Source organism: Brachypodium distachyon, chromosome 2 (genome assembly GCF_000005505.3).
Source record: "Brachypodium distachyon strain Bd21 chromosome 2, Brachypodium_distachyon_v3.0, whole genome shotgun sequence".
Classification (NCBI taxonomy): Eukaryota; Viridiplantae; Streptophyta; class Magnoliopsida; order Poales; family Poaceae; genus Brachypodium; species Brachypodium distachyon.
In genome coordinates this window covers 49934410-49958860 of record NC_016132.3, presented here as the reverse complement: position 1 = coordinate 49958860, position 24451 = coordinate 49934410, and the positions used below count along the sequence as shown (strand labels likewise).

Below are 24451 nucleotides of genomic sequence, written 5' to 3'. Positions count from 1 at the left end.
GAGACAACCATGTAGTCTACTGGGCTAGGCCTTGGTTTCCAGATGAACCATATCTCAGAATATTCCGAATTTCATGTAACCGGACCGTGCTGAAATTCTTTGGGCTGCATATTAAAGCTGGAGCCCGGCCCAAAAATTGTCCCCGACTGGAAATACAGGCCTGAACCCAGCTTGGGAGGGAAGTCCGGCCCGAGTTTTTTGGGCCGGGTTGCGCATGCTCAGGTATACACTTGACAGGTCGGAAACAACGTATCCCATCCGAAGGTAGCATGAAATGAATTTGGACTTAGAGCATGTGAGCACGGATCCTAAACAGGATCTCTATCCCGTTTTTAGAGGCCGGAACCAAAAGAAAAATTCAGCAGAAATTCTATTTGAGTACCTAGAGTAGGGAGGCACTTAGATATGCCCGTGAAGCCCCTGTTCCCAAGGACCCAAGGGAGCCCCTATTCTCCCTTCTCGCACGCCACGTCATCTTCTTCTCCCCCCACTGCTCTCTTTCCGCGCGCGCGCGTTCTACTTCACCGGCCGGCGCAGCGCCTCCGACGGCCGACTTTGCCCGCCGCCGCACCTCTGCACTGGCCGCGCCGCTTCTGTCCGCCGCCTCTATGCGCTGGCCGCGGCGCCTACGCCCGCCGCGGGCCACTTCAGTTGGCCGCGCCGCCTCCGCCCGCCCCGGGCCGCGCTGCACAGCGTCGCCGTGCAGCCTCTCCGGTCCCCCTCGCCCCTCCAGCAGCAGCAGCAGACCCATCTGCCGCATCCCCCACCTCGCAAACTCGGCAGCCACGGTGCGGGTGTGCGGCGGCGCACAAGGCGGGGGCACGGCCGCATCGGCCGGCGTCCCGGTCGGGGAGGAGGCCGCTCCATCCACCGCCTAGCCACGCCGCAGAGCCGCCGGCGTCCATGCCCTCCGGTGGGGAGTTTGGGGAGAAGAAGGAAGGGAAAAAAAATAATGAATAAATAAAAGACAAGCCACTGACATATGGGACCCACGTGTCATAAACAAAATAGGGGCTGTGAAATAGAGGATACTGCCGAAAATGTTTAAATTTTGAGACCTTAAAATTTAAGGACAGGCTGTTTAGGGGCCTTGTCTCTTACGAACGCAGATCCATGCATCGTCATGTCGGATCCTCTTGTACGGATACTCAAGTTGGCTGGTTCGTGGGGTATATACAGGAAAACCGTTCGCGTTGTGATGCCAGCCGGGATTTCGGTGATGGCTTCCTTTTGACCCTCCCGATTGATTCTCTGCCCCGATTCGGTCGACGTTGGTGCACTGTCTTCATGTACCCATGTACCCATAGGCCCCATGCGACCCCTTTTAACTCGTTCGACAGGCCTGGTTAGGAATGCATTAACTACATAGCTTGCTTTTGCAGACTGTGACATCGAGATAGGAAATTGAGGGGTCGAATGATTGTGCGGAAGCAAATTAATTTTTTTTTTGAAAATTCAAATCCTAAATCATCTTTCTGTCCGTGATAGTAAAACAGCTGTAACTTTTGATTGGATGAACCAAAAAATACGTATGAGTATGCAAAAAAAAAGTATTGAAATTATCTAACCAACGCAACAAGAACCAGCTCAATTGGACTTACCAATCAAAAAATATGATCAAATCAGTAACAGCTGACAGAAAGTTACGAGAATTAATCTATAATCGATTTCGAGGAATAACAAGAAAGAGGAAGTAATCGCGATCTTCCTTGATCTCGTGGTAAACCTGCAGAAAAGTATTATGAACTCGTGATAAACCTGCAGCAAAGTGTTAGAAAGATCTAGCACGAAGAATCCACGAAGATTCGAGAAGAACAAAGATGACACTGTCAACGAATCTCTTTATTACAACGATGTCGATCGATTACAAAAGATGCAACCATGCATTCAAGAACTCTCCAAAAATTGATCTAGATCCAAAGTTCTGAGTTCTCTCACGTCCTTGCTAAAACCCTAGCTAGGACGCCCTCTAGTTATAAGGGAAAATTCGCGACCCTAAACCGAGTCCGAATCCAACACAAACTCTTCTGTCCCGGTCGGTATTTTGTCCGTGGGGCCCGCATACGACCTCGGATTGAGATGACTCCAAAAACAAAGTTGTTCGTCTCGACGACGCGCACAACTTTCATGGACCATTTTTCCATCGGACGCCATCTTCAGGACGCTACTGTTTAATCTTTAAACAGCTCTCATCCAGCCACGGCTGGACCTACATGTCGTCACATCGATGCCACTCCATGCCATCAACTCTTCTTGTGATGTCCTCAAAACTCGACCATCACGTGTCGAATATCTCCAATACCGTACATCTCCGATATAAACAACGTACGACAAAACGGTGCCCTCCCGGATCATCGTAGCCTTCACTTTCATTGTTCCTTTCACGAACGTCCCGCATGACCTTGATCCTCGACCTCAGCTTCTCCCAAGTTTCGTCCTTCGATCCCGTCATCGACCACGTTCCTCTAGCTCCGGCAACACCTGAAAGCGAACACACAAATAATCAGTACGAGCACAAGCCCACGACTTGACTCAGGGTAAGTTCCACACAACTCACGCCATGTTTTCACATAAAAAACTAATGGATCAACACATCGCTAGCAAAGCACTAAGTCCAAACAAGATACATCTCATCACATAAATATCCATGTTACCCAAAGTACCCACATCAATGTTTCATCTAAAACACTTGCCAATGTTACACATCACTTATGATTTCACTTATGATTTCACACAGATTGATGTGCATCGACGGAAAAAAACTCATGCTCCAAGCAGGCGTACGTTTACGTGGCAAAAACTTTGCATTGACAGAGGCAAAAGGATAAATAAAGACCACTCAAAATGGCTCGCTCTGGCGACTGCCCAATTATTGACTTCACTCTCTCTTCGGGACGATTGTGGATGTTGCCGTTGAGACTTTTGGAGAGACTTTTGTTTCTCTAGTTCAAAATCTTGGAAGTAAGATGAATCACCAAGGACGTACGAGTCATTGCAATACTTAGGCCCTCTTTGGATTGCAGGATGAATCACCAAAAATTATAGTGCCATTTTTCGAATACGAAAAAGTTGCAATAACAATTTTTAAATTAACTTGCATGTCTTTACAAATATGGAAATAAGGAAGCATCACTGAGATAAATTGTCACGTGTGTGTTAGCCCGTTACAAAATGTTCCCAAGGCCGACACAGCATCGATTAGCAGTCGCCGATGTCAAACGTCATGAGCCATGAAAAGCGGAAAAAGGTAGGCAAAGGCAATAATTGTTCACATCTTTTGTCCGGCAGGCTGAGAGGAGGTTGCAAAGCATGCCAGGGGTAGTAGCAGTGATAATAATCTCCTTCCGTGCATGCTCTGTTTCCATGCATAGCATAGACGCTTGCGCCCAGCCATGGCTATCTTGCTGCTGCTTTCTTTCAATCGAGTGTGCATTATACGCATTGCGACTCGATGGTAAATTCCCTGCACAGTACTCGCGGGTTTCGTTCTTCGTTTGGTTTCTCCACAATTCCGGCGCTGCATCTCCTTACTCGATTTTATCGGCAGTTCTGGGATGAGAACGCTGCTGCCTGTTTGGATGGAAGTTGGAAGGAGCGAGTCATGGGATCGAGATTCGCTGTGGTGCAGGGCATGGGCAAGTGGAAAATGGATGGCTTCATGGCTAGGACCTGGACGCCGCACGCCGGCATGGGGGACAAGACCGTGGACCCGGGAAGCAAGTATCGTAGTTGGAAGAGTAACTTTCGGAAAACAAAGAGGCCGATGCTTTCACAGGAACCCGCTAAACAGCACGCGGAGTGTAATGGCCTGCACTGAACCAGCCCAGAGTCCACTCTAGCCTGCTTACAAAAGGAATGCACGCGGAATGTAACATTTCTTGGCCCAGTTCTCACTAAACGTTCCCATTATCCAGTGGGCTGTTTCCAGGCGGCCATAAACTGGGTCCAGTCTATATACCCAATTCCCACCGACCCTCGACCTTGAGCCCGCAGTCGAACCCGCCCCGCAGCCGCCATCGACCACGAGCGGCGGCGACCAGGCGGTGGGCGACGCGGCTCCCCTGATCCCCTCCGGTATGGACGGCCAGGCTCCACCCCCCGTCGCCGTAGCACCCGTATCCCTGTCTCCGACTCTCGAGGCGGAGCACGATGTCTCCGACTCTTCGGAGGCCTCCGAGGTTGGCGCTGGCGCTGGTGGTGTCGTGTCCCACCTGCCGACGTCGCCGCTCCCCGAGGAGGAAGAGGACCCCGTCGTCGCTTCTTTGGAGGCCTCCGAGGTTGGCGCCGGTGGTGTCGTGCCCCTGCTGCCGACGTCGCTGCTTCTTGACAGGGAGGACGACATCGTCGTCGTCCCCGACACCGACGATGCCGCTTCTTCGGAGGCCACCAAGGTTGACGCCAGCGGTCTAGTGTTGCTGCCGCAGTTTTCTACTCTTGAGGCAGAGGACGAACCTCTCGTCGTCCCCGACACCGTCGAAGCTGCGCTTTCGGAGGCCACCAAGGTTGGCTCTGGTGGTTTGGTGCCCCTACCGCCGCTGTCGCCTACTCTTGAGGCTGAGGACGAACCTCTTGTTGTCCCTGGCACTGTGAATGATGTCTCTTTGGAGGCCTCTGAGGTTGTCGTCCCTGGTGTCGGGCTTACTGACGAACTCCGCGAGAAGATCGTCAAGCAGGTACACTGGTGACCATCCGGTTCTTCATGTTTCTTTCGCTTGAGAATGCTGAGTCTTGTGTGCTTTCTTTAGTCACAACCTCTATATATGCAGCCTTCATGTCCACAAGAATACTAGTCTAATCCTGCATTCGTGCAAGCACGCAGGATATTCTAATTACTGTGCTTATTGAAAAGTAAAATGCTCCAATTTATAGGTGGAGTACTACTTCAGCGATGAGAATCTTCCAACAGATGACCACATGTTGAAATTTGTGAAGAACAACAAGCAAGGCTTTGGTAAGTGGCGTGCAGGTTCTTCATGGCATAGATGTAGTGAGAGAACTGTGAATTGTGATGCTCAAAAGAAAACGTTTTCTAGTTCCTAGTTGCGTTAGGTGTGTTTATGAGAGAATAACTATTTAGGACACCTGAAATGTTCTGCTGTTAAATGTTTGTGATGAGTGTTGTGATTATAACAGCACTAATATATGTTCCACCAAGATATTTTTGGACTTCTTCACAGATGCATTACAAACAATTGTATGCATAAATTACATCCTGGAGGGCTAGAACTTGGAGTACTTCTGCAACGCACGTTCAATTTGAAGGCCTTCTCGGCATCCTTTTTTGTAACATTTTCATATGCCTATCCTTCATGGGAGCATGTTCCAGCTCGACAACCTCAGTCCTTGGAACTGCTGCATTTGAAAACCCAATGTTTTTTCTTGCCCTAGTTATCTTACATGTAGTGGAATGGAGATGAAAATGATGAAATGTGACAGGTACTTATGATGAGGCTTTTACATGGGTACTCCTGGTGCAGCTTTCTGTTAGTTGTGCCGAGAACCTGGTCTAGGCCTCTGTGAATATTATATATACTCTTGTCTGATTCACTCCGTTCTATCAGGGAAATTATAAACCAGTGCTAGTTTCTTGTTAAACAGTAATGTGCCTTTGCTATTTATTTCTATTTCTTTAAGAATTCTGCATCTGCATTTTTGTTGCCAATTCCCTTTTGATGGTTTCTATAGTCAACATTGCTTCCTTGCTTTTTGTTTGATTTGGGACTGTGAAGATAAGTACATCTGATCCTGTGGCTGACAGATGTTGCCTGGTCTTCTGCCACGGTAGCTCCGTCCGTGTTGTATCACCAGGAAAATGATATGTTCCTTACTCATCTGAGTTCTCCCTTAGGATCCGACGTAACCGAGGTTTTACTACCACTGTAGGTCTGTGACATGTGAGTACCATTGCACTTAGGGGAGGATATTTTGTCTTAATCAAAATATAGCACCATACTAGGTTTTTGTTTTGATCAATATTTTTCTGTGTGTGGTGGGGGGAGGATTCCTACTGTTGAATTTCACACAGAGCGACATGAGGTGAAAACAAAAGAAGATTCTTCAATTACAAGGGTCACAAGAAAACATCCTATGTGCATAAGCATATTAAGAGAATTTTTCAATGTGAGGGCTGGACCAAATAGTTCCTGCAAAATGAAGTGTATATGATCTCTTGTTACCGAACAGAATGGCAGAAATCTGTTTTGCAAGGCAGAAGTTGGTTTTCGGACATGATTTATCATATATGTATGATATTTACTGGAAATTTGTATGCACACGCTATACTAAATGACACCTGCGAAGTAGCCAAAACAACAATCCTTTTATGGAAAGCAGTAGGAGAGGCTTCTACTGCAAATATATTTTAAGTTGGAATACTCGCAAGAGTACTGTAAAGTGCCTTTAGGCCACAGAAACAACTTGCAACAAAATATCTAATAAACTAGGAGCAAAAGATTTTGGTTGTTCTTTTTGAGCCGAGAAGACAATAAAATAAGATCATTCCAATTTTTCTTTTGATTTTTAAATTCTATGTTGCAAGCATTTCCTGTATTGCTGCATTATTACTGTATTTGTAAATTGGCAAAAAGTATAAGTATAAATGTAAAATCATTTCTATCAAGGGTGTTTGTATGCCTTAAACCTTCCACTGTTACCAATTGTAAGTTGGTAATGTATAGCACCACTGGAATGTCGGCATGCTTCCACTATTAGCAATGTAAATTTGAAACATAACCGAAAGTGGAAATCTGAATAAATTTTGTGTTGCTTATCAGTTTATTGTACTTCAGCCTTTATTGGATAGATATGCATAGTGGTCTCATTTCAAAGAACATTTCATGTAATATGTACTAGAAATGTAACATAATCTCCTTCTAATGGTGTGTTTTCTTTCCAATAGTTCCACTTGGAGTTATTGCGTCATTTAGAAAAATGAAGAAACTTACTCAGGACCTCTCCATAATTGAAGCTGCACTTAGGACATCATCAAAGCTGGTAACATTTTGCCCCTTGGTTATCAGTCATGACGCTTTGAAGCTCTATGGATGGAATTATATTATATATGAGGCTACTTGCTGTTTGCCTACGATTCGTTGTCTTATCTCTTAGGTTGTGAGCTCAAATGGGAAAAGGATCAGAAGGTTACACCCCTTGCCATGCAATGAATTGAAAGATGTGAAGGTGAATTACTGATTCCTTACTTGCCAGAATGTTTTAAATTCATCATGTTTATTTATGTTTTAACTTTAACCTATTTGCAGAAAAGGACTGTTTTGGTGGAAAATCTACCTCTGGATTTTTCCATGGAGAGTATTCAGGAGAAATTTGGGACAGTTGGCAAGTATGTTATCTGAATTTGTGTAGTAGCCTATGCTAGTATTGCACATGGAAATTGATGCTGTGACATTTTGAAATCAGTAATAACAAACACTATATATCATTATGAAACTAAGTTTTATAGTTTTATGTACCAGAATTATGAAGATAACCATTCATGATCCACATGCTGTGGGAGAATCGGCAGCATCCAAGAAACCTGACTTCATGTTAAGTAATAAGGTATGCTGTAACATCTGGTTGTGACATCATAATTAAGAACTTAGACTTATGAGTTATAAACACATTCTTTTTACACCTGCTGAAATGTTGTTACATAACTCTTAACATGGTTATTTTTATCAACTTGTCATTATCTATTACCAGTTTCCACTCTGTTTAAACTAGTTACTAGCCAGACAATGGAAATTTATACTCAAAAGAATTATATGTAATGACATTATTCAACTATAAATCTCGAAAAAAAAAATCTTTTGTGCTGCTGGACCAAGTTAGCTATATCCCTTTTACTTAAGACTCAAGGGTTGTGCAGGTGCATGCCGTTGTTGAGTATGAAGCAGTGGAGGTAGCTGAGAAGGCTGTAAGCTATTCATCTCATATTTAATGACCCATATGGTGCTACGCATCAGAGCTATACATTTAGAAAAGTTACTTTCTTTATAATCTATTTGTATTTGAATTTTTTTTATCATGTCAGGCTACCACCTTAAATGATGAGAGAAACTGGAGAACTGGGATGAGAGTCATACTTCTGGCTAAACGAAGTGTAACGGGATCAGCAAGGCATATCCAGTCTTCAAAAGAAAATCATGGAACAGTTTCTAAAAAGAACAATGAGGACCAGTCTTTAAAAGAACAGGGGTCGGTATCAGAACAAAATGGTGGTGCTGATTCAGGAGAGGTTGCTTTGGACAAGGAGAATATGAATTCTGATGTTAACCATGAGGTCTGAAATATTCGATACACCTATGCTATTCCTGCTCAGTTGTTTGATTGAGGTTTTATTTTTCCTGTATTTCCATGCACTTGTTTGTCTGTGCACCTCCTTGCTGATAGTTGGGGCCTTTGTTCTTGAACTGTGCGTATGCCTCGAACTTATGTACGGATGTATAGTTCAAGAAGAAAAGGACACATATATTTTCTAGCTAAATTTTTGCTTCGATAGAGGTTTTGACTCGGCACTTGGCATCATGAATGTTACCATCAGTATTCTGTGACTATAATTGCTCATAGCCTGTTGTGCATATCTACAGGAAGTGCGCCGACACCAAAAGACAATTGCTAAAGGGGGTCAAAAAGGCCGATACAGAAGCCAAGGAAAAGGTCTGATTCAGCAAAATACAAGTGGACATGGTAATCTACTAAATTTGTGGATCTGATTTTTCTTTCGTTTTTGCACTGAATGAAGTGTATTCAAAGAAACGGGTGGAGTCAGCAACATAGTAAGAATCAGAAGTAGAACTACATCCATTTTGTTTCTGCCTTGAATGAAGTTTATTCAAAGATGAAGTCCATTTGAACATGTAACTTGAGTTTGAGTTGATTCCCAAACTAATGCATGAGAGGCTACATGGTTAACTTGTTACTCCTTTCTTAAAAGGAGAAATTGGAATGGTCTGCGATACCTCTCATTTAACTAGTTCATGCAACATTTACCTACGTCTGATACCTCTCATTTACTAATAATACTTGATTCCCAACTCGGTCTCTTTCCAGCTCGAGGATTTACATGGGAACTCCCCTTGGTCTTAATTTTCTGCTACCTTTTATTGATTCTATGTGCATTCTTGATACCACAAACATGTGTTTTGATACCATGCACATTCTTGATGCCACAACCCTGATTATAACAGCTTTGCGCTTTTCCTGATGTTTACTATGTTCCTGGATATATATTTTCTCATATATGTTGTATACCTATCAACAGTCTACAGGATGTATACAGTTCTAATATTTTCAATATCCATACCAGGTCATGGCTCATTCCCTTCTGATTCTATGAACAAGCCTATTTCTGGACCGAGAATGCCAGATGGGACAAGAGGCTTTACCATGGGGCGTGGTAGATCACCGCCACTTGAAAAAGCCGAGAAGGCTGAAGAATAGAACTTTATACAAACAAGCCTAGTAAAGATGACTTGTATACGGAGAAGGCACATGGTTGGCAAAGATGACTTGTGTACCGAGAAGGACCTTTTTTTTTTTCTTTTCTGTAGGGTCTTTTCTGAATTTACTGGCAAATTAAGTTGGTGGTTTCATGCCTAGTTTTTCACCACTGTTTGTGACACACTGGCACTTTTGTTTAATGATTGCCAAAGCTTTGCCGGCACTTGTGATTATCATAGACTTCAGCTCCGAATTAAGAGTACAAGTTTGGACTATGCAGAAAGCGTACAGTGGGGGGAAATGAGTGAAAGGCTTTGCGCTCCTTGGGCTTGTATTATGCGTCTGATGGGAGTGATCAATGGAGATAACACATTCTGCAGCCTGGTCCTGCGCTACTCTCGGTTGAGGGACCTACCAAGTTGGCCTTGTTCGTTCTGTAGATATCGTGGTAGTCCTTACGGAACAGTAGCCAGCCTCTAGGCCAAGTAATCACACATTTTCTGGGAACAGTTTGGGCTATATTCTACTCGCTGATGTTAGATACGGTAATATTTCTACCGTCGAAGATCAACAAACCGCTGTTGCATGGCCAAAGTTGCAGCATTTTGCTGCGATCCGTTACGAAACTACCACTCCAAATGAACGCCCATTTCCCTCTCGACCGTGTCGTGCGCCGTCGCAGTCGCAGGGCCGCAGGTGGGGTTGTATGCGCCTTCGCAGGGGGGTTGTATTCCTTTTCATGAAGTCTAGCTTTCATGAAACAACGAAAGCCGAGCTGATTCCGTTGGACAAGAAACGGACGGCTGGTGGAGAGGGAATTTTTGCAGGGGCCGACCAAAGGTTCGTACTCTGAAGGCTACCATGCATGAAGCTGAAGGCATGTGCTTCACCGGAAAAATCAAGAAGAAATTGAAGGCGTTGTATCGGATGACTGTTGACACACACAGGGTTTGACTGCTGATACAGAGGCAACTAGTACTCTACTACTAGTAGTAGTATCCTGGAGTGTGGTGCCAGCAGGCACTGTGCAGCCAAGGACCGTCACTATGCTCGGATCTACCATTGCACATTGGCACGGCGTCTGTTTGGGCTGCCCAGGAGCTGAGGACACAGGGTTTTTTTTTTACCAGTCCTGCCACCGGTTTCACCTCAGCGTCGCATCAATCATTGTCTTTCTAGTACTGCGACTGTGCAATCGATACGGACTGAATTTTCTCACGGCGTCCCGGGCGGCTGCACCGAGTTGCCAGCTCAGTTGCCACACATCAATGGTGAACAGGCCGGCTCTTGGAGCCAGTAGACCGGTGAGTACCTCTGTCTGTACGGGAAACCCGGCAGCCTAGTCGATGGAGACAATGTCGCGGACCACAGCGACGAGGCCCCGTTTCTAGCTCGACAACAGCCCAACAAAGTACAGGAACATGGTTTTCGACGTCGTTTTCTCTCTTGAAGTTGTATGCAGGAGCAACCGTGGAAATGAATAAAGGTTATCTTCTAGAGTGTATGCATGCAGCGGCAAATACGTACATGCAACAAAGGGAATTGAAACCACATGCAAGAAATAACTAGATCGCTCCCGATAGAAGTAATCAATCCTTGATAGAGGGCAAAGCAGCACTAATTGACCGTGAACGCTCGCAAGTGGGATCCCGTGGTCCATGTATATGTATGCATGCCGCTTAGGCGCGAGACCGGCCGGCCGGTCAGTCGGTCTCTCCGCCGACCGATTCGGGATTCGGCACCCACACACAGCTGGCAGCCTCGCACCTCCCGCTACAAAAGGCTTCGCACTTGGTCATACACTTGAACATTTCCTTTTCTTCCAGTAGTTCCATTTCCTACAAATAAACACGAAAATCACCAAATGGAGTGCATCGTGGAGCAGCAGCACGAGCAGATCACGGAGGCGCCGGAGACCGACGGCGCCAAGCTGCTCGTCGAGCTCCTGGACGCGTCGCTGGCCGCCGAGGAGGAGTCATCAGCAGCGGCAGGGCCAGGGAGGGGCAGCAACCAGCAGCTCGGCTTATTCCCAGCCGACGACGGCTGCTGGCTCGGCAGCCTCCAGGAGGAACTGAACTACTCGTCGATCCACGCGCACCTGCAGGAGGAGGAGGACTGCGAGGACTGCGGGCTCGACGGCATCCTCCTCCAGTCCGGCTTCGAGGGCTGCCGGTGTTCGGCTTCGCCGCCGCCGTATGCCAATGAGCCCGTGGAGCACTGGACGGATGAGATGGCCCTGGGCCCCTTCGACGGCGAGTGCGTCGGGGAGTGGTACATGGACGGCATGGCCATGGATTCGGGGTGGGACGACGGGAGGAGTTACTACTCGTTTTGTTACCCCGCCTATGGCGGCGAGGCCTGCGCGGAGCAATTCTACAACAGCCCGTTGTTGGAGTGATGAACTAGCACTAGTGTCAGTGTGTGTGTGTTAGCTGTGAAGCGTTTAGTTTCTACTCGTACTCGGTAGTGCTTAGGCATGCCTGTTCTGTTTGCTTTGCATGCCATTTCTGCATTTGGCAAATTTAGCACCGGTGCCTGAATTTGCTGAAGAGATCATCAGTTGTTGGGTACTGAACTACTGGTTAATTAAATTCAGCTCGTATAAAACTGTTGGTTTTGGCGTGCATTTATTTGTAGTTTACAGTTACTTAGTATTTTTTCTTTCTTTCTTGAGCATGAAATTGACAGAGAGTTGAAAGGATCAAAATGGAAATACCCAAGTGGGCGTGATGATCTCTATTACTGTGGGCTATTTGGCTATATAGATCACTGGTATTTGTACGATTTCGTCATGGTTGTATGTAAGCGTCTTTTTTTCTTAGAAGATTCGACGTATCATCGTTTATAGAGGGAGCTGCTTAGAAGCAGAAAAGTACAATTAAGTTTACAATTAGCCTGTCTCTCTAAGTGCCCTATCTTAGAGCAACCACTGAAGAGTTTAGCAAGCTGCCAGTTTCTAAATTCCGTAGCCACCTGTCTTGAAATTCTCGACTGATTAGGCCTTTGGTTATCGAAAACAATCCCATTCCTGTGCTTCCACAGTTCCCAGCAACCTAGGGCGACAACTGTAGCTAAGTCTTTGCGCCTTTGCCTGAAACCTGCAGGTCGGACCACCAAGCCGATAGTTTACTGATCGCAGAAGGAGTCCGCTGCTCCTCACCCCAAGAACTAAACAGATTATGCCATAGTTCCCTTGCGAAAGAGCATCCCAGTAGTATGTGGTTTATGGTTTCGGGGGCTTGATCGCAGAAAGGGCAGGAAGAAGGATGGGGGAGCCCTCGCTTCTGTAATCTGTCCGCAGTCCAACATCTCTCTCTAATAGCCAGCCAGAGGAAAATCTTGCATTTGGAAGGAGCTTTGGAGTGCCATATGAGATCATGTCCAGACATGTATTCTCTGCCACCGAAATTGGCTACGTAAGTTGACTTAGGGGAGAACTTGCCTGACGATTCCCAGTTCCAGCGAAAGGAATCGTCTCTCTCGGTGAGTTGAACGTTGGAGACCGCAAACCAGAGAGAGATGAATTCCTGGAAGTGAAGCGCCACAATATTAAGGTCAAGAGAATTTAGCCAGTAGTGATTGGGAATGCCCTCTGCCACCGTAAGGAGCAAGGCTCTCCTGCCGAGTGCTGAGAAGATATGCGGTGCGAAATCCTTAGCACGGCAGGACGAAATCCACGGGTCTGTCCAGAAGAGAGTGCCTCTTCCGTTAGCGATTCTGCATCTGATTTCAACCAGACAACGACCAACTAGTCAATAGTAACAGGTAATAGGCTGACAGCAGAGCACTACCAACATCTGTGCAGTTTGGCTTCTGGTGGAGCATAGAAGCATTACTGAAAATCAGAGGACTCCTGCAGTGCAGTATACTGATCAGTGAGAGAACATTTATTCAACAAACGTGGTTTGGGAAACTGTGCACGGTCATTAAGTAGAAAAATGTGATGAGTGGAAAGGGGATTAGGAGAAATTTCCGGGGAAGAGTGTCCTCCCACAAGATAAACAAGATGTAAGGCCTCTTTCTGAAAAGAAGGAACTTGCATACGCAAACTAAAACGGAAATTGACCGAAATGGATGAATTAGACTCTTCTGGAAAGAAGCAAGAAGCGCGAAACAAGGTTTTCATTTCTAGATAACAGGCAACATATTAATGCATCAAAATGATACGAAGAATGCACACAGCCTCTGTAGCAAGAAAGAAACAGATTTAGCATCCGCTGTAACTTTAATTCCACACCGGAAGCGATGCAACAATAATACAGAACTCTGGATCTTTGCAGAAAACAGAGTAAACCATGTGAGGCATCTGCCCGCTAACAGCATGAAACAGAAAAGATTTCACATAATTGAGTTAAGCATCAGCCCTCTTGACACGGATATATAACGCAGGATTCAGAAAAATGCAGACACCAATTCTGCTAAAGCAGCACTTGGGGGCCTGCCTTGCAGTTATGCAGTATTCAAGTATTCATCAATTAAGCTCAGTCTTCTGAAAAAACAAAGAGTGGTACTGATACGATCTCTGAAAAACTTCCCCTAAAACAATGGTCTTCAGAAATCTAGCTTTCGAAACAATCTACATACAGAAGTGGCAATGTAGCTACAGCGAAATTTACAAACGACGAACACTCGAGTTTCTCTCTTTACGACTTCACCAATCACCACGACCCCCACGGTATAGAAAGGACAAAAATTAATACCGACATACAAAGAATGATGCACAAGTCAATGAACAAAAAAGAAGAAACCATCCGCAGTTCCATGCAAGCATGCGTGCTGCCATGTTTCCCTCCCAGTCCAGGTCAATGATAAGGCGGGCAGACAGGCAATGATCTCATCTCGACGAGCTAGCTGATGAGCTCCTTCTCTGCGCGCACAGGAGGCGGCCCACCGTGGGCATGGTCGGAGGCCGGAGCGGAAGACATCCTGAGGTTCTGTTGCTGGTACACTTGCCGGAGCCTCTCGATTTCCTCCTTGAGCGCCTCTTGATGAGCTGCAGAAAAAGACATCAACTAGTAGTATTATTATTGTCCTCATGGTGTTCCCTGAAGCGTGATCGAGATGAAATTCTTCGCTCCGGCCAAGTAGCTAGTGCGCATGGATCGACGCTTATGATTATGGTCACAAATGCGTGATGTTTATGAAAAATGCATATTTGCCTCTATGAACTGGTTACAAGAAGAATTTGCGTTAATTAATTGTGAATTTCTGATGGGCTACTGAGTCTTACCGTCCTTGAAAATCTTGTCCTGCGCGAGTGCCGCGATCCGCTGCTTGAGGTGGCTGTTGCCGACGGTCAGGATGGTCCGCTGCTGATCCAGGAATGCCACCCGAGGAGACAGCACGGACACCTCGTTCTGCAAATCAACCATTGAAAGATGAAACACCACACGTAAGACAGTACTGCTGATGAATCCAAACTTGACACTTTTACGACAGCCACATCACTAATACTGGCACTGACACGACGTCGGCCGGGTTTTGTGTGCACGAACTAAATTGATGCATGCCAGTTCACATGAATGCCGCCAATTGAAGTTTCGACTGATATGATGACATGTTGAAGTCTTGAGTTTGCCCAGACATTACTTATCCACGAGTAATCATCTCCATCTCCATGCATGCATGTGCACCCACGAGTAAAAATTCTCAGGCTCGAATAGAATACACGTACGTGCATTGCTAATATGCTCGCAACGCGCTCGACCAGGGATGTTGTTGTTAGAGATAACCCTTGACACACCACAAGTGGGCAATTGCTAAATGCTACGACTACCACGCCACATCATCATCACCGTTGCTTAAAGACACTAATCATATATGTGTCGCGTTCGATCGGGCTCGATCTGCATCTGCATTGCATGTGCCGTACCACTGCCCGTGGGACCACCCGAGCCATGTGCATCTGGATCACGGCGGGTTGGTGGGTACCGTACGGGGGTAAAGAGACATCGCTGTGCATGCAGGCCCGACCCGAGCCGAGGAGCCTACTAAAATTCATTCCGTTCCGTGATTCCGTCGTCGTCTCGCCCCACCCGGATCGATCTCAGGCTCACATGGCGCATGGGCGCATGGCTTCATTTCATCACCATCCTTAGCTTGCGTGCTACGTACTGCTAGTAGTATATCTATCAACTATATATGCATGTTGCTAGCTGGCTGGCCAGCCTGTTGTGCCCATCCGTCGATATCTAACCCGCTAGTGCGGTGATTAATATGCTAGCCATGTGATTAATGGCTACGTCGTGGCATGTCTGTCTCAATTTGTGATTACTACTGCCTGTGCGTAAGAAAATTAGTGAATTGGAGTACACATCTCTTGCCTGACGATCGAGCGTGAGAAATCTTGTAATGCAACGATTCATCGACTTGTTTCGTACAGCTACAGACTGCAGAGTTGATCTAGCTTAGCTCTTCCGCATGTATGCATGGATCGATGCATGCATGACAGGAGCCTAGAGAGCTGCTGAATTGTGCTAGCTTGTGGGTGTGCACTGTGTTCACGGAATTTTCTTCAGCACATGGTATATACATCGATTTTTGCAAGGAACAAAAGGCGTTGTAGGGAACGACGTACTGGCTGACCCTATAATTGAGATCCATTTCGAGCAACTAACTAGCTCGCCCTTTAAACCCAGAAATTTGATTTTAAGTAGCAGCAGCCTAGGTTCGTACTGAGAGAGTAGTTACTAGCTCGCGGGTAGTTCGTTTCATGCTTTGAGTGTTAATTAAGTACTAAGCAGCAGGTTACCTGCAGCGTTGTGACGCACCGCTCCAGCTCGGAGATGTACTGCAGCTTCCTCACCCGCGACCTCTGCGCCGACTGACGATTCGCCAGTATCCTGCAAATACAGAGTAGAAATTCAGAAGCTGCAACGTCCATGCGTGGCATTGGCATATCCACGCATGCATTTGCGTTGCCAATTCGGCATTGCACCGCGCGCGGGCAGGGGAAGGAGTGAAGGACATGCCGGGGCGCTAGCTCGCTCGAGCTCACCTCTTGACTCTCTTGGGGTCGCGGATGGTCTCCGTGGACGAGGTCGGCGTGGCCCGCCCCGGCGCCGGCTCCTCCTCCGGGTTAGCCTCGTTGTCATTCTGCTGCTCATCGTCGTCGTACTGAGGATGATCCTTGCGGTGTTTGACGCCGTCGCTGTCGCTGCTAGTCCCGTTCTCGGATCCCGGCGCCGTAGTCGACCCGCCACCGCCATGGCCCTCGTCGGGGAACATGGACATGAGCTGGTCGTCGTCCAGCCGGTCGAAGTCGCCGGCTCCCCCCGGCGCCATCACCTCCACGAAGGCCACGGAGTCGCTCAGCGACCGGCGGTGCGCGCCCCGCCGCGCCGCCGCGAACTCCGCGAACTCGTCCGCCCACGCCACCTGGTGGTGGTGGTGGTGCGCGTCCGCGACGCCCCCGGGCCAGTGGTGGTGCGCCGGCATCGGGATCTTGGGCGGCAGCTGCGCCATGCCGATGCCGATGCCGATGCGTGCGCGGCAATGCGCATGCACAGCTAGCTAGCGGCTACTCCTCGATCTGGGCCGGTGCGCGGAAATTGCGTAATTCGCCGGCGCACATAGAGCCTTGTTTTATACTACTCCAGTGCTTGGATAGCTAGCTACTACACTTGCACCTTCTTGGTTGAGACGGAGATGGATGGGATGGGAAGGGAATTGGAATCGGAGGGTCACATGGGGACGAGACTTTTGGAACATGAGGCCAGCCTGAGCCAGCTAGCTTGGCCTTGGCTGGCTAAGGGGAAGGGAGGAATTAAGGGGGAGTGCGCGCGGGAAGGATCACCGAAGATGGGTGCATGGTGGGGATCAACGGTTTTAAGGGGGTCGATATATCGGCGAGGCAGTTTTAAGTAGGTGGGCAGGAATCCCCATCCACGTGCCGCTGTCGATCTTCATCCATGGATGGATCCATCGATCGTAATATCCCATCATTGCCTTCTTGGCTCGCTGCTGGTGTGTGCATGGCGAGATCTGGAGGAATTAGCCGTCGTTGTCGTCCAGAATTGGGCGTTTTTGTCACCGAATGTCAGCAGCAGCAGCTAGATCTGCACTGCGTGCGTGCGTGTCTGCTTTCAATGGCCAGGCAGATAGATGGTGACTGTAAGTATTTTGTGCTGCTATACGATGGCGGTCCTTGAAATGAAGCAAAATTAAGCAGGCCGGTTACGCTAATGAACTAATTAAGCTATACTATCTGTTTCAACCATTGAGCGCGCAGATCGACCGGAGAAGCTGTTCGGTATTTCTGTAACCTGTAACTTGTGGAGATGATTGCCATGATTGGAAGCGCGTGGCTCGATCGATGAGGGACCATCATCCTTGTGCTGGGGCGAAGAATAATATAATCGTGTCAGGGATCCACGGAAAGGAACAAGCAGGAAAATGGAACCAGGGTTTTGTGCTTTCAGCCAGATAATTACAATACTGCGTGCGCGCGTATCCCTTCGTCAGAGACGAGCATGTTCGCAAATCCCTCGGGATCAGATCTCTCTCTGTCTCACCGCGTCTAGTTCCACGCTCCGATGGAATCTTCTGTCTTCACTTTGTTGCCACACCTCCTGACCATCCCTCTTTGTTAATATCAAAGACATAACATCCACTGACTTCTTCTTTACAGAGGTAACCTGCTTTTAGGCTGGGCACTGTCCGGATGTTTCACAGATTTTTTATTTTTATTTTTTGAGAAACGGATGTTTCACAGATGAAAGGCAAGACCTTCAACAAGAGCAGGAAGAACAAGTAAATAGAGCTCCGATGGAATCTTCTGTCTTCTCTTTGTTGCGACACACCTCACCTTTTTTTTTTGGAACGCCGTTGTTACCATTCCTCTCTGTTAATATCAAAGACATCCACTGACTTCATTACAGAGGTAACCTGCTTTTAGGATGGTCACTGTCCGGATGTTTTACAGATAAATGGCAAGACCTTGTACAGCAGAAGGAAGAACAAGTAAAGAGATACGCTATTTGACATGAGCCAATTAATTCTCCTTCACTATTCCGTGAGCTCGATGTATTTGCTTGGAACTTGGAAGTACAGAAAAGAAAAGAAAAGGGAGCTCCGCTCAGTTGGCTAGCAGCGTAGCACCGCGTGATACGCAGCCAGACTTGGGCCCCCTTCAAGAGTGCTTAGGCATGTGCATAAGCCCATCTATGACCAGCAGCCCAAAAGAGAGGCTCAGCGTGGGCCAAATTATCCATTTAAAACATCTTATAACTGCTGACCTCCGCTCCAAAAAAAAAAACTGCTGACCTTTAGCTTAAAAAAAACTGCTGACCTTATTGACTGAGATAAAGAGAGAAATGTCTATGACCTCTAAAACCGACCCGGTACACCTAAAGGTATCTTCCTCATCTTTCCAGTGACATGTTTCATCTTTGGGTCACCAAATTAGTTTCTTCTGTCTTGTACTATAGAGAGATCAACAGAGAAAGTAGTACCTGCGTCCGGCACATATCTTTTTTGGATGTGACTACTGACAACTCTTTACTTTTGTCTGGTTCTCTCCTTATTAGTTTTTAAGTACATTACGATATATAAGTTGTATCTTATCAGTTCTCAAGTACATTATGGTGACATGTACCTTATCAGTTTTTAAATACCACGCGTACAAAAACTTATGAGACGAGTACATTTTATGGTATATCACATGTACCATGAAAAAAATTCACAGTATGAGCATCTGTCGAAACTCGGTACCTCTTATGAGACAAGTACATCGTATGGTACGTCACATGTACCTAGCTAGTTTTTAAGTACCTCGTCATATCAAGACTCGTGTACATCAACTCACAGCAGTACACCCATGGTCTTAAGTAGCGTGTTATTTCCTCGCTATAGCTATTTTCTCACTATGCCGCTATTCCCGCTATAGCATGCTATTTCAAATAGTACCACGTCGACATAAAGGCCTAGGCCCAAAATATATCAAACCTGAGACGTTCGACGAGAGCGCGGTCCCTAACCAGCTCCACCCCGATGGCGGCGCATTCTCCCTCTAGTTCGTAATGAGTATTTTACACACTTTGTTTCTTTAAAACTATTTAGTCCTTTAATTATGCATAATATCTATGTTTATGCCATGAATTTGGTCTTGCAAACGATTGGAGAACTTTTAGTACGTTTTTACGCCGAAATCTTTAATTTTGGGTTATATTTGATACTCTCTCCAGCCGGAATTACTTGTTGAATATTACATGTATCTAGACACTTTTTAAACATAGATACATCCATATTTGGGCAAATTTAAAACAAGTAATATGGGTCGGAGGGAGTATATTTATTTTGAAAAACGCTATTGGAAATAGCGCATGCTATAGCATCTAGAGAATGCCGCCGCTAAATGTTATAGCGTGCTATTTAAAACCATGAGTACACCATGTACCAGGACAAAATCACAGTACAAACAATCATCAAAACACAATACCTCATGGATCTAAGATTAAAAAAATGGAACTCTTATGCATAGTACCTCATCAATTAAGTATCTAAGTACCCCATCAATCCTTAATCATAAGAATCAGCAATCAATGTATCAAAGATAGAAAAAAAAGGTACCTAAGTACCTCATCAATCCTAATTCTCAATCATAGTATGTACTCTTGATTCAAATAAAAACGACGAGATCCAAAATCAAAACAACAACATGCCTCTATCCACGGCCCGCGATGGGGAAAACAAATCAAAATAGCACCTTACCTCAACAACAACTACCTAATTAATGGAGATAACAAAAAATGAAAATAACAACATATCTGCGATGGGACGGGTGCGAAGGCCACGAGGCGGTTGAAGGAATCTCGAAGGGCAGCGCAGCCTAGCTCACGACTGGCGGCTGAGGCCGAACCCGCAGCAAGGGCAAGGCCCGGACGATGCACTGGCGGAGGCGGCGGGGCGCAGGGAGGGCTGGCTCCCTCGGCATCGTCCCTCTCCAAGCGGTGGAACCTGAGCCACCACAACGCTCACCGGTAGGACTTGTGGCGGTGGGATCCGGAGCATGACTTGGAAAGAAAGGACGAGAGAGAGAAAGGAGTGGGAGGAGGAGAGAGGTGGGATCCGGAGCACGCCGAGGAAAGAAAGGATGAGAGAGAAAGGAGAGAGGACCGACCATCATCTGCTAATCACATGGTCCTAGAGATTAAGAAAAAAGAAGTGGACACGTGTGTGGTCCAGAAGGTGGTGCAAATACTGACGGGGTACCGGGAGGTTTGCCCTATGACTCGAGCATCTCCTGCGCGTTCTTCACACGAACTTGCGAAAATTAACTTGATTCTGACCTAGTAGCAATATGCATGTGGAATGTGATTGAGTCTCGCTGTTGCATTCTCAGGAGGTATCTGCTTTGCTTTTTTTCTTGTTCGTTCATGTCGAACCTTTTAACGCCAAACTCTTGAGCGGGAGTTTTAACTCCTTTTTTCTAAAAAGAAAGAACTTAGCGAGCCGGCCAATCCTCCGAGGCTACGCTACAGAAATGCCATGCTCCGGAGTACGTACCAAGCTAGTTTGGCCACATTTCGATTCGGCAAATAAAGTTTGAGATTGCTCGATAGCGTGCGAAATACACCAGCTTCGTTGCTCCGGTCAACTCAACTGGCCTCTCACTGTTTCGTCGTGTCAGAGCCGTTTCCGAGGAGAACCAACCGGACGACCCCGCCGGTCAGTGAGGCCCAAACATTCGGAGCAAGGGGAGCCGAGGGGACGCGTGTTCTCTCACTCCTCGACCGTTCAAATCAATTCAATGTGGGCAAACCAACCTCTGCGTCTCCAACCCTCTCTCCCTCCCACTTTCAGCAAAACCCCAACTCCGAGCGGCCTTAACCACTGTCTCGCCGCCTCCTCGCCTCCCCACCCAACCCCAACCCCAGCCCCAGCCGCAAACCCTAACCGGAGCAGCGGCATCATGCTGCCTCCCGGCACGCGCAAGCGCCGCGATGCCGCCGGTGCCAGCGGAAGCGGCGGCGGAGGCGACCACACGGCGGCGCTGCTCGGCGCGCTCGGCCTCGGGCTCTTTTCGCGGCTCGACCTCCCCGTCCCACCCGACGGGCTCGACCTCGCCGCCAGCGTCGACCTCGCCTCGGACCGCGTTGCGGTCACGCTTGGCGGCTATCGCGTCACCGCCTCGCGCGCCGACCTCGCGGCGGCCCTCGCGCTGCCCCTGGGCGCGGTTGCCCTCTCCCCGGAGATCGACGCGGCCGTGTTCTCCATCCCGGAGGCGATCGCCGCCGTGAAGGGGTTCGTCCACGATCGGCTGCTGTTGCTGGGAAGTGGAGGCGGTGGCCGGGCGTTCCCGGAGGAGGTCGTCGTGGCATTGCAGCTGGTGGATGAGGGGAAGGCGTACCAGGTGGACTGGGGCGGCTTGGTTTGGGCGTTGCTGAAGAACGCTCTGTTGATCGGGAATCCATGGCTTTACAGTCAGTACCTCCTCCGTTTGATGAAGTGTCAAAAGCCAGAGCTTTTCTCCGACGTTGATGCGATGATTCTTCTTCGAAAGAGTAAGGAATGCCTGTTATTGCAGCAACGTGGGAGGACGCATGAACAGTTGGTGGGTTGGAGCGAAGCTGAGGTGGAGGAGGAGAATTTACTTCATGGAAACAGCAGCAATTACCAACTATTTGCAGCAGAACCAGAGATGGAAGAGGGATTGGCTTTTGGAGCAAGCCAGAACGTCAGGGACACCATGATCCTCGGAGACAACACCTATTACCAATGTCGGGGAGCAAAAGAAGAGATTGAAGCCAGATTGGTTTCTCTGCCGTGCCAGAACATTTGGGAGTCGGAGGAGATACCAACTTTTGGATATGACACGATTCAGCAACAAATAATGGCAAGCGAAGATCAAGAAGGTGAAGATAATGTCAATGTTGGTCCTAGCCATCATGTCATTACAAATCACTCTTCTTTTCATACCTGCCGAGAAGAAATCCTAGCTCGCGCCGTTGCAATAGACAATGCTCTTTTGAATAAGGACAAAGATCTTAAGGATACTCAAGCTGAAATACAACAATTGATGGAGGAGAAGGAGGAGAAGGACAATCAAATCAAATCTATTGTTGTGGATACCATGAAGGACCTTCAAGCATGGGACAAGATGTCCAAGATACTCGAGCATGATAAAATGACAATGATCTGTACTTTGCAGCAATTAGAAAAGAAGTTGAAGGAGACTACTGATGCATTTCAGGAGTACAAGACAATGTATGGAGAAAGTGGTGTCACTGGTGTGTCGTCTTTGGATGCTATTGGGATGGATGGTCATCTGGATCAGATTCGGCGCCAGCTGTTTGAGACTATTAGTAAGTCTCAAAGACATTGGCTTGCAAAGAGTTCAGCCATTGCTGGGAAGATTACAGTGCTTGTGAAAGGGGTGGCAGGCCTCAACAATGAAGTGCAAAGGCTGAAGGATTTTAGATCGATTCCAGATCTCAACAATGGGGGATCTTTTTCAGACGAAAGCAATGGAGGGCCTCATCTGTGAGTTCTACATTTAGGTAATGTGTTGATCTGGTATATATATGTTCGAGTCGACATCTGGTCTTAGATATGCTAATTTTTCTCTTCCACAGGAGTCTACAAGGCTGATATGGCTGTCTGTTGAAGTATTCATTACTCACCAGGCAGATGGATGCGCACTGACGGGACACAGGATTGCAGGGGTCTGATATTTTGGTGTTGCTCACATAACCAAGATGGTTTCCATATGGATGTATTTTGGTGATTAGTTGTTCTGTCATGCTTTTGGATCCTTTTATGTCTATGGCTTTTGATGATCAGTTAAGAGGTGATATATCACCTGGAGAGTCTCTCCACTAAATAGTTGGTTGGCAATGCATTGCCAGACTTTATTGTCAAAAACTCGAAACAGAGCCTCACTTCTTGAAAATTTTATCCTCATGAATGTTAGTTATTTCATAAAAAATGCTGTGTTTTGACTATCATATCCGAAGTTTGGATTTCAAATTTGATCTCAGAGAGATGTAGGGGTCATTCAAATTTGGTCTTCCATAGATAAACCCCTTGACGGTTCACTTGTTGAATTTTCTGTGAATTTATTTGTTCCATATTTCACATGTGCTTTGTTTAGAATTAACCATGATGGTGAAACAAAATATTGAATTGGCCTAGTCCTAATGCGACATCCGTATGTAAGGGTGGATTTATAATTAATAATGTCAACAACATTTACAAATATATTTGAATCTTTTTGCTGTATCAAGTGATTCAGTGAAGGCTTTAAAAATGACATCATGTGGTGTGGGACAAAGAATGCTGAGCAAGGGACTTCAGATCCAAAGAATCTTTCTTCAGCAGTGCAGAGGTTTGTCTATGTGATAACTCAAAAGTTCTTCCTCAACAGCATAAAAACTTCCACGTAGTATTGACAGATTGTTTGTTTCGCGGGAGGTATTCTATCTTAAATCATAATATCTGTAACTTAGAATTAAGTGCATTACACATGTACCATAAGATACACCATGGTTCTATTGAGTATTATATTTCACTTGCTATAATTGCATGGAATATAATATGGAGTATTTGTGACTGGAATGCTTTAGTGAGTCGAAGTCAAGTTGTAGCATTTCGCAGTAATTAATTACCAGGTCAAATTATTCTAACGCCCTTCATGCAGGGAAATAAAAAGTGTCAAAGCTACATTGGTGAATGAAACATGAAGCTTTTTTTTAAATGCAAGCATATACCTTCCCAACTTCAGAAATCGCATTAGATCAGTTAAGTGGTGGAAATAACATGATAAAAAAACATAAATACATATCCTACAGACTCGAGAAGGTAGTACACAGATTGGTAGGCTAGAGTGCACCTGTAAAATGCTAATGCTGTACTAACTACTCCCTCCGTCCAAAATAAGTGACGTGGATTTGTATAGTAGAAATGTCACTTATTTTGGCTATACAAATCCACGTCACTTATTTTGGGACGGAGGGAGTACTAATAATGAATGCGCTTTTTTAAATGAAGGCAACGCAAGCTGCCAAGCTCT

The 24451-nt window shown here is 46.6% G+C and overlaps 4 protein-coding genes across 4 annotated transcripts; 3 read left to right on the top strand and 1 right to left on the bottom strand.

The window, feature by feature from the left end:
* The first annotated feature begins 3969 nt into the window (after positions 1-3969).
* Positions 3970-9713, top strand: LOC104582867 (la-related protein 6A). Its single transcript, XM_010234042.3, has 10 exons — positions 3970-4673; positions 4870-4951; positions 6899-6993; positions 7108-7179; positions 7260-7339; positions 7473-7557; positions 7868-7915; positions 8033-8281; positions 8589-8688; positions 9308-9713. The coding sequence occupies exons 1-10, from the start codon at positions 4077-4079 to the stop codon at positions 9439-9441; spliced, it is 1542 nt and encodes a 513-aa protein (XP_010232344.1). The 5' UTR covers positions 3970-4076; the 3' UTR covers positions 9442-9713.
* Positions 9714-11125: 1412 nt separating this feature from the next.
* LOC100827980 lies at positions 11126-12077 on the top strand. Its single transcript, XM_003567082.4, has one exon. The coding sequence runs from the start codon at positions 11306-11308 to the stop codon at positions 11837-11839; it is 534 nt and encodes a 177-aa protein (XP_003567130.1). The 5' UTR covers positions 11126-11305; the 3' UTR covers positions 11840-12077.
* Positions 12078-13890: 1813 nt separating this feature from the next.
* On the bottom strand, positions 13891-17262 carry LOC100844577 (basic leucine zipper 6). Its single transcript, XM_003569792.4, has 4 exons — positions 16439-17262; positions 16193-16283; positions 14672-14798; positions 13891-14434 (listed from the first exon to the last, which is right to left on the bottom strand). The coding sequence occupies exons 1-4, from the start codon at positions 16903-16905 to the stop codon at positions 14289-14291; spliced, it is 831 nt and encodes a 276-aa protein (XP_003569840.1). The 5' UTR covers positions 16906-17262; the 3' UTR covers positions 13891-14288.
* Positions 17263-21280: 4018 nt separating this feature from the next.
* Positions 21281-23356, top strand: LOC104583333. Its single transcript, XM_010235214.3, has 2 exons — positions 21281-22940; positions 23016-23356. Exon 1 carries the CDS (start codon positions 21353-21355, stop codon positions 22925-22927), a length of 1575 nt encoding a protein of 524 aa, XP_010233516.1. The 5' UTR covers positions 21281-21352; the 3' UTR covers positions 22928-22940; positions 23016-23356.
* Positions 23357-24451: the final 1095 nt, after the last annotated feature.

Coding starts and splice junctions, on each gene's coding strand:
- LOC104582867 (XM_010234042.3), top strand. CDS start 4,077: ATGGACGGCCAGGCTCCACCCCCCGTCGCCGTAGCACCCGTATCCCTG. Junction 6,994..7,107: donor TTAGGACATCATCAAAGCTG/GTAACATTTTGC, acceptor CTTATCTCTTAG/GTTGTGAGCTCAAATGGGAA. Junction 7,340..7,472: donor AAATTTGGGACAGTTGGCAA/GTATGTTATCTG, acceptor TTTATGTACCAG/AATTATGAAGATAACCATTC.
- LOC100844577 (XM_003569792.4), bottom strand. CDS start 16,905: ATGGCGCAGCTGCCGCCCAAGATCCCGATGCCGGCGCACCACCACTGG. Junction 14,799..16,192: donor GGTGCGTCACAACGCTGCAG/GTAACCTGCTGC, acceptor GTTGATTTGCAG/AACGAGGTGTCCGTGCTGTC. Junction 14,435..14,671: donor GGACAAGATTTTCAAGGACG/GTAAGACTCAGT, acceptor CTTTTTCTGCAG/CTCATCAAGAGGCGCTCAAG.
- LOC104583333 (XM_010235214.3), top strand. CDS start 21,353: ATGCTGCCTCCCGGCACGCGCAAGCGCCGCGATGCCGCCGGTGCCAGC.
- LOC100827980 (XM_003567082.4), top strand. CDS start 11,306: ATGGAGTGCATCGTGGAGCAGCAGCACGAGCAGATCACGGAGGCGCCG.